Genomic DNA, 14,604 nt, shown 5'->3' on the forward strand with positions numbered 1-14,604 from the left:
GGACGGGCACACGGACAGCGGGAGGGCGGACGGAGGAAGGCAGGACAGCAGCAAATAGTAAGAAGAACACAGTTCAGACAATGCCCCGTTGGCAAAAAACAGAACTTACCTCAGACGGCACAGTTAGAGCAAAGTTACCTATATAAACAGGACGTAGACAGCTCAGTTATTGCACGAAGCCCGCCAAAATTCACTCAGACATGATACAATAATTATGACAGGAACAATACAGGACAGGCCAAACAGCAGATACAATTACAGTTCTCATACTGCTCTACTGGTTAAACACCACCCAAGAATTGTTCTAAGCGCCTCAGGGCAGTCAGTGGTTAATGGGCAGCATCGGTCGCGGGTAATTTCATTTGCCACTGGAGACTCGGGGTCGCAATGATAATGCAATTGCATACGCAATTAATTCCCTTTGGCCACATGACTGCAGGGATAGAGAATTTCAGCAGTTGATGCTTACTCTAGCAAGAGGTGGCTAAGAACATTCAAGAGCCAGCAAGAGTATGAACTAAGTCTATGGTTACCTGCAGATTTAATAGTGCTGTTAAACTATGCAGTCTTCACTGGTCATCAGGTTTACTACAATATTTGAGTGCTCTGCAGTCAAGACCGAGTTGGCTGACCAGCCTCGTTTCTTTGCTGCCCTGAGCCAGCGTGCCAAAGCTGTCAGCATAAACTGTTCAAAAGCCACTAAATTCCAAACTAAGGTATCAAAAGGACAGCGGGAGGGTGGACGGCACACGGACAGCGGGAGGGGGGACGGGCACACGGACAGCGGGAGGGGGGACGGCACACGGACAGCGGGAGGGGGGACGGGCACACGGACAGCGGGAGGGGGGACGGGCACACGGACAGGGAGGGGGGACGGCACACGGACAGCGGGAGAGGGGACGGGCACATGGACAGCGGGAAGGGGGACGGGCACACGGACAGCGGGAAGGGGGACGGGCACACGGACAGCGGGAGCGGGCATGGCACACGGACAGCGGGAGGGGGGATGGCACACGGACAGCCCCCCTCCCGCTGTCCGTGTGCCGTCCCCCCTCCCGCTGTCCGTGTGTCATCCCCGCTCCCACTGTCCGTGGAGTGGGAGGGGGGACGGCACACGGACAGCGGGAGGGGGGACTGGCACACAGACAGCGGGAGGGGGGCGGGCACACGGACAGCGGCATAGCTGCCAAGGTTTCGGATTGCTTTGAGTGACATTTTCATAATTTCAGTGTCATTATGAGTGACATTTCAACTATGAGTGACACTTTCTTGCAAGCAAATTCAAGCAATGAAGATGAGGGAAACATATAAATATCAGAAGTTACACACATTTGAGCAAAGGGAAACTCAAAGAAGGACTTTAAAGATCTACAAAGCAGCAACATGGAGAGGTGCTAACTTAGCGTAGGCATCATTTTAAGCAGGACTTTAGCTATGCTCCGAAAAGTAATTGTACTACGCAGTAAAAGTAACCAGTGGCTTTCTCCTTTCACATGTACCCCAGCCTGAGCCAAAGTTTCACTAGATAAAATTATATATTTTTAACATGCACTCAGAGAAAGAAATAATACTTCATGTTAATAGAATTCGCAGCACTTTTTTCACTCAAAGATTTATGGAGGTGCTTCCGTTCTACCCTCACTGCTACTTTTTTCACCACCGCAGGAGTTGTGTAGATTGTCCCCCTATGTTGGTGTGTGTGAGATATCCACATCTGATTAACTCTTCAGGGGATTGGGGAGGCAATGTTTCAGACCACACACTGAGAGACCTTCCTCCGAGCAGAGAGTTCTTGTCGAGTGGTGGCTGTGGGTGAGAGGTGCCAGCGCGGATCTCAGCTGTTAATCAATGATCTAGACCCATTGTAGCTGATCTCCGCTGCCCAGCCCACCAAGGAACCATCTCAGTCCAGCCCGAGGAGACAAGCAGTGAGCTCCAGGCTCAGGTTGACGCACACTCCGCTTTAAATAAAATATATTGAGAATCGGACCCGAGTGAATGAACCACGGCCGCCACGAGTCTCAGGCAGTCGGGCCCAGTGTCAGATTAGCAGAGCACTGCACAGAGCAGAGCAGTGACATCATTTGAGCTCGAGGTACAGCTGGACTTTTATTATTTGTTTTTTGTCATTTAAGTTCAGCTTGCTAAACCTATCCACAGCTCAGAGGACATCAGAGGTGCTCCTTCACGGGGGAAGTACATGGAGCAGCAACAGTCTGCAGTCACAGGCCTCGCGCTGCTTCACCAATACTCTCAGCCGACAGCCGCGTGCCCCCAGTGGTGCCCCTCCCACCACTGATCACTTAAAGGACTCCCGTGCCACGAGCATCAGCGGCCTGGGCCCTTGGTGAGATAACGAATGAAGGCTGGCTCGATTCTTATCCTGTTCCTTGTAGGCGAAGCTCACTGGTCATAAGACCTGAGGTCAGACAGAGAAGCCCAGCCTGCGACCCTGCCTGCATTGCCTGTAATATTCACTCACAATGATCAGACTGCCTGAGTGACTGCAGATTTAACCAGGAGGCGCAGTGGGAAGGATGATGAAAGTGAGCAGCCCTGCACATGAGATGCTTTATTGTGTGAAATTAATTTATTTTTCAGATGACTCGGATGTACTTGTAAACACTTACTTGAACTAGAAGAGTTCCCTGTCTGTCCGGAGGCCGCACAGGGATCCCCGCCGCGGCACAGCTCAGCTGCAGCACTGGACTGCCTTAGTCTTGTCCTTAGAGTCCGACCCCCAGACACTGGCTGCTGACACACTCCTCATCCCCAGGCCCCGCCGCAGTTAAACTTTAGTTAGTGCCACCGTCGCCCCAGTGCGATCCCCATGCCTTTTCTTGGGCGGCGGCCAGCGAGTCAACACTGTGTCTGTAATGTTCTCCTGGCACTGTTGTCGCCGCGCCACCGCCGGGGACAGCATTTCACTGAGCCGGAGGGGGGACGGCACACGGACAGCGGGAGGGGGGACGGCACACGGACAGCGGGAGGGGGATGGCACACGGACAGCGGGAGGGGGGACGGCACACGGACAGCGGGAGGTGGGATGGGCACACGGACAGCGGGAGGGGGACGGAGGAAGGCAGGACAGCAGCAAGCACTCACCAGAGGTCGGGGCAAATGACAAAATAAAAGGTGGCCAAAAAAAAAAAAACACACGGCCACAGCCGCATGACGTGCTAAAAGGGGCAGGATGAGAAAAACAACGCAGGAACGCCCACGAGTCGCCTCGGACCATGACGGACAGATCTCACTTCCAATGGCTAGCCTCCATTTATGGAGCTAGCCAATGGAAGTGAGAGGCGGTGACCAAGCCACATACTCTTCTCAAAAGTTTTCGCCTTGCGCGAAAGTCTGCTACGCAGCTTTCGGCAAGGCGAAACCTAAAAAGGACTCCGATCAGGGGTCTTGAGATTACTTTGTTTAGGGACGGATGTCAATTGATTCCTACATTTTATATTGTTTACAATCTCTGCACTGTATATATTGTATGCACATTATCACCTTGTCACTTCACTTACTTTCACTTATTCTCCAAAAAGTCATGCACATACTTTTCATTGATAAAAATGTTTGTGACAGCCTTACATATATAAAAAAAAGGGGAAAAAAGAATAATATACTAATTGTTGAAATTGGACAATAATACACTCGGTGTGTTTCTTGGTACATATTAATTATGGAATGCTAAGAAATTGTTCATCCGACAGAACCGCTTGTATTTCTTTGTGTTGACGTCGAAGTTCTGAGGGACATTACAGTTCATTTGCATTGTTGCCAGAAGGCATACTTTAAAGCGCTCTGTAACCTGTAAAAAAGTTGGAACATTGTTGGAGGTGGTTTTCCTCATGGTTCTCATGCATCCGAGAAAAATAGGCCCTGGAGATATTATTCAACGAGAAAAATAAATTCTGAGCAAACAAGCAATGTGATTCTACGAGTAGGAATTTGAAAAGTTTAAGAGCTGTTACTCTGTTTTCTTTGCAGGAAGCCATTCTGTCATACAATGTCGGCTATGCTAAGAAATGGGATTTCACTGCCCTCACCAAGTTTTGCGATGAGGTAAGTTGATTTGTTGAAAAGATCCACAACTTTTTTTGCAAATTTTGTAAATCTTGTTAATTGAACCGAAAAACAAAACATGAAAAGATGGTAGTTTTCTCCTTCTTGTCACAGTATGTTTACCATGATCACTAGACCAGTTCTTTTGGTGTTTTGTATTCGTGTTTCAGTAGTAGGCCGGTGTTTAGACACGACAGGGCTGGTAACCATGCCACAACCACTCGAAGGTCATTACTCTTGGAAGTCCTGAATTGCAACTTGCTGTTCAGAGAGAAACATTTGTTCTTCCAAAGATAAGAATTGTTAAAGAAAATGCTGAAGTATGTGACCGGCAAAGATTCAGGCAGGTGCTTCGGCTGGAGTTTTTTTTCTTGTCTTCACCTGGCAACTTGAGATTGGAGGGCTCATCCACAGATATTGAAAAGGCCTTGAGATGTGAGAAGTTTGGAGAGATTTAGTTTCATTTAACCTTGAGTTGTTGAAGCTCTAGTGCGATTTGGGGATTCCAAATTACTAAAACAGATTACCTTTTTTTTTTTAACTCCAAGCGAATATCATGTTTCTTTCGGCCGATGTTTGACCATTTTAGATGGTAAGGCCTTACATGGCGTGCTGCTCCTTTTACTGTTTTCTACCTAACACTGTGTAAAGTGGCTATGTTATTAATGTAATACATTGAGGATATGTAATTGAGGCCTGTAGGCTCTTTAATGTCCAATAAGAAGCCCCAGCTTGACAGTCCTGGTAGCTTGAAGGAAGTGTAATCTCTCATTGACTAAATGTTTTTCAGTTTTCCGAATTAGCTGTTTAAGGAAGGCAGACCAAGAGATGTTTCCAAACTAAAATATATCTGGACTTTGTTCTTGTGGTTGGCCGATCATGGCCTCTTTGATTACCTAATATGGATTACTTGCATCTTGCGATGTGTCAGTAACTTTTGACCAAACTTTCTAGTGACTCACTAGGTTAACTAATAGCTTGTTGAGGTGGAGAAAACTATCAATATTTTATATCAGTTTCTTCATTGGGGCTAAATGCATAGTTAAGTTCCCTTCTGTGTGGGTATGTGATTTGAGTAAAAGAGTTATCACTGGCATAGCCAGAGTCCCTTTTAATCTACTTCTCTTCATCAACCCATTCTTTATCTTAATCTTACTAGGATTCCGACAGTCTTTGTGGTAGTTAGTAAGTTAGCTAGAAACCTCTTTCCAATTCTTGGTTACGTGCTTGTAGGGGATTGGAGCTTAATTTAAACAAGCATCCTCCTGACTTCTGTTTATACACCCAGGTGCACTAATTCCCTTGTTGCATTTCACCATAAGGCTGCTGCTGGGAGTTAGTCTTCTAGATATTTTCCATCATGAGACCCCCATCTCCACTGAAAAGATGACTAGTTTTCTTAAGATGCTGAGCCATCCCTGCCAGTGCTTCCTAGCAGCAAAGAAGAATGTACCCAGACCAACACTGATGTTACAAAGTGGGGTAACACCTTTGGAATCCAAGTTTCAGCTCTTGCCTGTAGCCAGGACCACCGACTTTGGAAGAAGTTTGAGCCACTTGTGGACTGAATCCACCCGATGGTTGTCCTGAGTGTCCCGGACAACCATACCCGGAGGGGAGACTGTATTTGTGGATATTATCCGTAAAGGCATTCTCATTTATGACCTGCTTTTTTAGGTCAAGAAAGCCTGTCCTCATGGCCTCGAATTGTTTAGTTGGATCTCAGTGAGGTTAATCTACAGCACCCAATAACCTTTATAGTTGATATTATGGAAGCAGTAATTTCTTTGGTGTGGGTGGTTGGTCTCCTTTTTGTTTAGCCACTGTATGTGTTGAAGTCCTGACTATTCAGGAAATAAGTTATGTATAAAATGCATGTTGAATACGTTATTGGTCTACATAATGATGCCCATTGCTTCATACTTGTAGTAACAACACTGAAAAAGCTTGTTTAGTTTAACAAAAGACTTGTTGACTGTTTTGGACCTACTGTTTGGCATGACCATAAGTTGCTGAGAAAAAGAAAAAGTGTGCTAAGCTCTGTTGACATTTATTTGAAAGGCTTATATAAATTACAAGTTTACATATTTGAGTGGTGTGCTGCCCTGATAATTGGAATAAAGCATAACGTGTAGCCTGCTGGGTTGGAACTTATTGAGTATAAGAACAGGATCAAGGTCACAGAGGAGGGAATATCGTATTGGGAACATTCAAGTCCTCTTTTGATAGACTTTCTCCTTGCCATCAGACCATCGAGACAGATGACAAGGACTTGGCAGTGTTGACTATTGCCGAAAGGTTGAGCATCAGAATGCGCATGTAGGCTTTGTGATCATTTCTTTGTATCTTTCTCATGAACACAGTACTCTTGAAGTGACTAGAAAGATGTGTAGCGTTAGATTGTATTTATTTTGGCTGACAATTGCCTCGATCACCCCTCAATAAAGGAGTCCCAGTACTTGTGGTCTCTTAAAAGGCTTAATACAGGTTGCAGCCCACAGCATCCATTTTTTCCCTAGTCTTGAAAAAGAAATATGAGCATTCTACATACTCAGTGACAACACGAGCTAATACATGTGTGTTAACCATTCTTGTTGATACCCTCTGTTTCCCAGAGTCTCCAAAAGTTAGGACAATGAGTATTTAAGATAGGTGAATGTTTTTGGCAGAAGTGTGCAATTTGAATTTTGCACTGTCCCTTTATATGTTGAGGTCATAAGTTTACTCCTCAGTATTTTGTGTATAATTGTCAGAGTCTGTAGTTCTGCTTCAGAATAGTTACAAGCCTAGCTTTTAATTATACATTCAAGGTTAAGTGCATTGATTGCTGCCACATTCATGTTACCCTACTTGGAAGAATGAATGTGTTGGTTCTGCAACAATTCGAACCTGCAACCTTCTACTTTGAGAACGATCACAAAGGCTGGCACATTTATCCAGTGAGATATCATGCCAACCTTAATGAGCGGTGACGTCCTCCTAGTGCTTTGAGAAGTGTGCATAAATCATAGAATTTATTGGCACATGAGGTTGCAGCATCTTTTGGTGCTGTTCTTGTGAAGGTGATGGAAGGTCTGTAACGTGTGTAATACGGCTGAGAGCCAGACTTTTGTAAGAAATGTGCCTTAAGCTTCATACGGAAAGTGAAGTAAGATTTGGCAGGCATTGTTGAAGGTAGGAAACTTGTCCATGGTTTGCGGGCCTCCATGGCAATTCGAGGGCTCCCTTGGTAGTTTGACTTGCAGCCGATTTTTGAGCATTTGGATGCTCTAGATTGCGCAATTGAAGGGTTGATATCGAGTAGGGCATTCCAACACTTTTTGGGGGGTACAAGCGGTGTTCTCGCTAACAGTAACTCTGCATCTAATGCCTCGTATAACCTAGCCACCCTCTGTAAATCATGTAATATTCATATTTTGTGTCAGGGCTGTAAAAGTAAGCTTGTTGGTATTGCGCAATACCAGGGCCCTCCAAGTGATATTCCTCCTAACACTACAAATGTGTTGGGCGCAACTACTGGTCACACGGAAACACCACGCAGCCACTCTAGACAGACCGCCACTGCATACACTTCACCTTCAAGACTACCATCGCACCCAAACCCACCACGAAGGAGCTGGAGCAAGATCACGAAGGAACACCTCAACACCACCCTCCTCCACGACAATCCCCCCTCCAACACGACAGAAGCCAATGCCGCAGCCAAAGAACTACACTTCTGGATCGCCAGTTGCGCTGAAAAGCTCGCACCCCTCTGCCACCCCACCAAACAACGCCTCCTGAAGGCCGCCTGGTTCATCACCGACCTCAAAGAAGATAGGCGATCCTGCAGACGCCTCGAAAAACACTGGCGGAACAGTAAAACCACCGAAGACCAAAAGTACTACAGGAACGCCATGAAAGAATGCCACCAGCGCATAAGAGCCACCAAGCGGACCTTCATCAAGAACAAAATCCACATCAACGCAAGTAACGCAAAAGAACTCTTCAACGTCATACAACAGTTCACCAAACTCCCCAGCGAAGCCACGGACGTCACCCATCCCAGGACCTATGCAACAAGCTTAGCTCCCACTTCCACCTGAAAATCAAGGGCCTCTACAACAACTTCAGCAAACAAACTCCGGACACCACCAACCCCCCCACCCCACCACCACCACCACCACCACCGACAACCAGCAGACCATCACCACTTGAAAACCTGCCACCACGGAAGACACCGCCACGTCCATGAAGAACACCCACTCAGGAGCCCCCACGGACCCCTGCTCACTGCACATCTACCACAGAGCCGCTGCTGCCATAGCACCCTTACTAGGCCGGACCATCAACGCCTCCCTCAAATCTGGCATCTTCCACGACGACTGGAAGAGGTCAAGCCCATCCTCAAGAAACCCTCAGCCGACCCGACGGACTTTAAAAACTACCGGCCTATCTCTCTCCTTCCCTTCGCAGCCAAAGTCACTGAGAGATTCATCAACTCACAGCTGACGACCTTCATTGAAGAGAACACCATCCTCAACTCCTCCCAGTCTGGATTCCGCAGCAACCACAGCACCAAGACAGCTCTACTCGCCGCGACCGACGACATCCGCATGCTACTCGACCAGGGCCACACCGCGGCCCTCATCCTACTAGACCTCTCTGCAGTCTTCAACACCATCTCAAACCACTCTCACAGCCAGACTCCATGACGCTGGTATACGAGGAACCGCCCTCGACTGGATCCGCTCCTTTCTCTCCGGCAGAGCCCAAAGGATCAGACTCCTTCCCTTCCTCTCCGAACCTACAGAGATCAAATGTGGTGTACTCCAAGAATCCTTGCTCAGCCCCACGCTCTTCACCATCTACATGGCCCCCCCTCGCCGCCATCCTCCAGCATGGGCTCAGCATAGTATCCTACGCTGATGACACCCAGCTCATCCTCTCTTTCACGAAGAACCCCGAAGACACAAGACTCCGCTTCCAAGAAGGAATGAAAGTCATAGCAGCCTGGATGAGCGACAGTTGTCTAAAACTTAACTCTGAGAAACAAAGGTCCTCGTACTTTGACCCTCTCCCACAACGTGGGACAGCGCCAGGTGGCCCCCGGCCCTCGGAAACACCTCCACCCCTACGGACCGCGCTCAGAACCTCGGTATCCTCCTAGACTCCTCCCTCACCCTGACCTGCTAGATCAACGCAGTCGCCCCCACCTGCTTCAACACCCTCCCCGTCCTCCGTAAGACCTTCAAGTGGATCCCCGAATGCAGAAAAACCTTCACCCACGCACTCATAACCAGCAGACTGGACTATGAAACGCCATCTACGCCGTAATCCGCAAGACCCTGATAAACAAGCTCCAAACCATCCAGAACACTGCAGCCAGACTCTTCTTTGGAACCCCACGACACGAGCACATGACCCAGCACTTACGAGACTTCCACTGGCTCCCCATCAAGAAGAGAGTAACCTTCAAGCTACTCACCCACGCCTACAAATCCCTCCACAACATCGGACCCAAATACCTCAACGCAAGAGTCTCCTTCCACGTACCCAAAAGGAACCTCCTCTCCGCCGACCTCTCCCTGGCAGAGCAGGTGGAACAGCCTTCTCCTACGTCGCAGCAAAGACCTGGAACGAGCTCCCAGTCAACATCAGACGCTCCCCCACACTGCACACCTTCAGGTAGAGCCTTAAGACCTGGTTTTTCGACTGATCCGGAACTGCAGCCCCCCCGCGCCTTGAGACCCTCACGGGTGAGTAGCGTGCTTTATAAACCCCTAATTGATTGATTGATTGAAGACTTAGTTCTTCTCAGTCACACGGATCAGACAAAATTGTAAAAGAGCCTATTCCTAGGAGTAAGTCTGCACTCAAACCCCCTCTACCTTCTTTATCAATAAGGCACACCCATCATTACATGAATCTACCCCCTGCAGCTTGTCCTTTTGTATTAATACTAGTTAATGTTCCTTTACTCCAAGATGATCAAAGTGAGTCAATGACACAATTATTGGCCAAAGCTCGGCATTGGTTGTTACGAGCTTCAAACATGGCAATGTTGTCCAAAATCATCTGCTCATGGCCCGTAGGACTCCTTGGATTGGGCTTGGCACAAAAGAGATCGATAACAATTGCGTTATCCTCAATTTTTATAATCCAAGGTTGGTTAGTGAACTTCTAGGGTGTTTACTGGACTCTCCATCACAGTCTCAGATTTATACAGTCCCTTTGGGCTTCTTTTAAAAACCTCCAGCGATAAATAGTTTTAATACATACAGCTTCAGCCGCCCACTAAAAAGCATGTTGCCTGTCCACCGTCAGCAGGTCGATAGGTCTGTCCCTGTCTCTAACAGGTTTGCCCCCCTTGGTGGACCAGGACTCTTGTGATTGACTCTCTTCCTCTCCTGACCTAACTTATTCTACAGATGAGTTAGAATATTCCAATTTAAGAGTTTCTCTTGTTTCAAATTCCGTGGCGGTACAGCCTTTAGCACTAGTTTTGCAAGATACTGACCCCATGCCAAATCCATCAAGCATACCAATTTCTACTCATTTGATAGAGGCTACTCTGCTGGAGCCCTTTGAGGGTATTACGTTCCTTTCTTGGAACATAGCAGGATATGACAATCAAAATGTTACCTGAATAGGCATAAGGAGTTTAGGAGTTCAGACTTTATTGTTTTACAGGAGACGTGGGTAACGCAAGCTGTATTTGTTAATGGTTACCATTCTTTTTTCACTCCAGCAATCTCTTCATCCTCGGGTAGAGCATAATGGGGTCTACTCACACTTATAGCTAATACTCTCCCATTTGTAAAAATTTCTTTCATGAATAGTTTGCCATATTTTGAAATGCTAGTAGCAATGGCTTGTGGTAAGACTGACATACTGTTGATCATTTTTTATAACAATGTTTCTGATCACTTCTCAGTGGCTGATGAGCTGGGTAAAATTTTAGAGGATCTCTTCTATCATTATCCAAGACCACTTTTCATTATTTGGGCGGGAGATTTTAATATGCTTCCATGTAGTAAAATCAGTCAGCGTATTTGTGGGTTAACCGACTCGACAGAGTCTATGATCGGGACTTAATTTTAATAAGCCCTTTACATCTTTCCACGGGTCAATTGATCCCAACTTTTTTTTCGATCCGGATTGACCTAGACAATTGATTTTATAATTATTCCCACAAATTTTAAGAAGTGTGTGAATAATATTTGGGTGCAGCCGACTGAATTTAGTGACGATGCTCTATTTTATTGTACTTTTCTTTGGCCATATTCTAGTAAATCTAGCTCACTACCTGTCCCTGAACCGCTTTTATCTAGGTTAAATGGTTTTACTTTAAAATGGGTGATGGCTCTAATTCTTTTCTCCCGTTGTACGTAGGGAAAATGCTACAGGAGATTCACACCTGTTTAGACCCACAAACTGGTGGTTCACAAGTGCTGATTGCTTTCAGCAACATTTTACCCTGCATTAGGACCTATCTTTTTCATCCAGTTCCTCAAAAGATCCTGCAGTGTTCTAAATGGTTCAAGCTTAATTACTCCAAGGCCTCACGTGAATTGCGGGATGCCCTTAAAACACATCTTAGACCTCACATGCTGATAAGAGACCGAAGGGCAAAATATAAATCTGCAAGAGAAGAGAGGAAGAGGCAACTACGGGAAGTAGCATGGGAAAGTCTGAGACAAGCACCAGGCTTTTTGGAAAGTTACCAACGCTCCATTCCTGCATAGAGGGCGGGGGTGGCGGCCCATCGCTCGATTTCCATGTAGACAAAAGAACTTGGTTAACACACTTCCAGAATATATTGCATGCTCATTCCGAAGGTAATGGTATGGCTACAGCGACCTCCTCTCTTGCTCCCCTGGCATTGGAGTTTTCATATGAGGAAATTGATATAGCCCTTTTACAATCACCCACCCTAAAGGCAGCCAGACCAGATGATGTGCCATTGGATATCTTTCTTGCAAACAAACCATTATGGGCCCCACTTTTTACCCTAGTTTTTAAAGCTGTAGCTAAAACGGGTCCCCTGTCATCGTGGAAACAATCATTGATTATTCCAATTTTCAAGAAAGGTGATCCTACGAATCCAGCCAATTATCGTCCAATCTCCTTACTGGATAGTACAGCTAAGTTAATCTGGAGACTGTTGCTAAATAGGTTGGAGAGTTGGGCGGTTGTGAATAATGTTATCGCTGAGATTCAATACTGGTTTAGACGGACGGGGGATGGTAGATCAGTGTTTAAACTTAGCCTTAATTGCAGATAATTATGCATGCGCCAAAAAGGGTCACCTTTATCTGGCCTTCATGGGCCTGTCTGCGGCCTTCGACTGGGAGACCCACTGCAAATTGTGGGGTGTCATGGAGTCAATAGGCGTAGATAGCTCCAAAATCCTCTTTATTAGGGAACTCTAAAGAGACGCAGAGGCTGTAATCAAATATGGGATACAGGGCGAATGTACAAACTCCTTCAGGATTAAAAAGGGCATATGTCAGAGCTGTGTTTTTGCCCCATTTCTCTTCTCGTTCTACACCAATAACTTAAGCACAGTACTTAGCACTGAATGTAAGGATGTTCCAACTGTAGGTGGTGTACCCGTGCCCGCACTGTTATATGCTGATGATGCTGTCCTTATGGCTAGAACTCCTAGGGCCCTTCATCTATCTATTTGTATTTATTCAGAATATATGGCAAAATTACGTTTTTCGTTCAATAAATCTATATGTTTTGTGATGGCAGGTGGTACCGCAAAGAAAAAACAAGCATTGGAAATGCAATAGGTCTCGCATTAGGAAAGTTTGAACTATTGGTCTTATAAATGACATATATTTTATTTATGTGTTGTTTTTTAAATTAATAGCTTAGTCATTTACAATGCCAATAGTTATAACTTTTGCAAATGTGACACCTATAGCATTTGTAATGCAACATGCAAGAGTGACAGAAAAGGAAGAGTGACGGCGAGCGAGAGAGACGGACGATAGAAACAGAGAGGGGAGAAAGTGAAGGAAACGAGAGGAGAGGGAAGACGGAAGAAGGCAGACAGTGAGGGAAGCAGGGAGCGACATACAATGATGGGAGATTGAATGAGAATAAAATACAGACCGGCCAAGCAACATCAAGTTCCGCTTCATTAGACTCAGAGGTATTCTCTTATGGCTAAAACACGAAACATATCCACCTCCAACAGACTAAGGATAATGTTCACCAGCTGGGGACGCGACAATGGGACACAGACAACTATAGTATGGTTCTTTTTATGTTCTCATCGCAGCTTGTTCATGCTTTTGTTGACAACATACTATATTGTTTAATTAGGCAAAGTCTGCTTGTACCTATATACTATGGCTCATGCAGCACGATTTTGACAAAAAATTAATAAAAAATGCTATTTACATTTTTTTTTTTAAAGCCATACAGTGCTGTAAAACCAGGTGGAAATCCCAGATACAGAATTAGAGCAAAATGAATTGCTACAAACTACAAGACAGGGGCCATGTGCAAACACACTATCACCCCAGGTGAGAAATCTCAGAAGCAACTAACGATAAAGTGCAAGGTCAGAGTTCAGAGGAAGGCCCTGTCTGCTAACAATGTTAACTGTTTCACATAGAATGTGAGATTCATTTAAAAATACACTGCCTCCAACGAGAGTAAACAAAAAAGTACTACTGTGTGGAACCGCCCACTGAGTCCCTGACTTCAGAAAGATTGTTTACAAACCCCAAACCAGTCTCCTGCTCGGTAATCACTCAACGGTGGTGGGAAGAGGCGAAATACCTTCCAACTTGAAGCGCCATCAAAGGAAAATCAGATGCGAAGTATGTCCTTATTTGTGATTTTGAAAAGCTCAGGCAATGTCAATAAAGCATTCTCAAATTGAATTGCATGGGAGAAAAAAATGGAAGAGAGCGGTAGTAATTATAGCAAAGAGTGTTTTCCAGAAAACTGAAGAGAGTGCATGCCTACTCTACAGTAGATGATGCACTCTTGCATAAGAGGAGGAGAGGATGTGTTACCCAGGACTGCCGACTTTAAAACAGGAAAACCAGGTTCGAATCTCGGCGTCGGATCAACATCCTGTGATACTGGACAAATCACGTAATCTTCCTGTTGCTAAAAAACGAACAAAAAAAGATAAATGTGTCCTTTAGTGATGTATCTGGAGCTAATGTAAAGCGCTCTAGTGTCTTCTGGTCAAGTTCGACATAAAACTACGAAAAATAGAAAAGAGAATGTACGATCGGACTTTAGGTTTGATTAAAAAAAGCAACGCATCAGGGGTTGGAGTGCAGTGCACACCTTCATTGAACACGTGTAACTGCATTTCTGTCATTTTTGTGACTAATCATCAAATCGTACACAATATAAGCGCTTTTGCGCTGATCACAACAAAAAGCCTCTGTGTAAACTGAAAGATGGTTTACAAACCCCAAACCAGTCTCCTGCTCGGTATTCACTCAACAGTGGTGGGAAGAGGCAATTTACCTTCCAACTTAAAGCGACAAAAAGGGCTGTTACAATCGGATGCGATGTATGTCC

At 45.7% G+C, this 14,604-nt stretch overlaps 1 protein-coding gene across 1 annotated transcript in view; it reads left to right on the top strand.

The window, feature by feature from the left end:
• PARG (poly(ADP-ribose) glycohydrolase) overlaps nucleotides 1-14,604 on the top strand; it is a 911,041-nt gene that overhangs the window by 334,330 nt on the left and 562,107 nt on the right. Inside the window, exon 7 of the mRNA XM_078643350.1 lies at nucleotides 3,988-4,062. Coding sequence (XP_078499476.1) covers nucleotides 3,988-4,062 — 75 coding nt within the window. The remainder of the gene's footprint in view (nucleotides 1-3,987; nucleotides 4,063-14,604) is intronic.

This window comes from Lissotriton helveticus, chromosome 5_1, assembly GCF_964261635.1.
Source record: "Lissotriton helveticus chromosome 5_1, aLisHel1.1, whole genome shotgun sequence".
Classification (NCBI taxonomy): domain Eukaryota; kingdom Metazoa; phylum Chordata; class Amphibia; order Caudata; family Salamandridae; genus Lissotriton; species Lissotriton helveticus.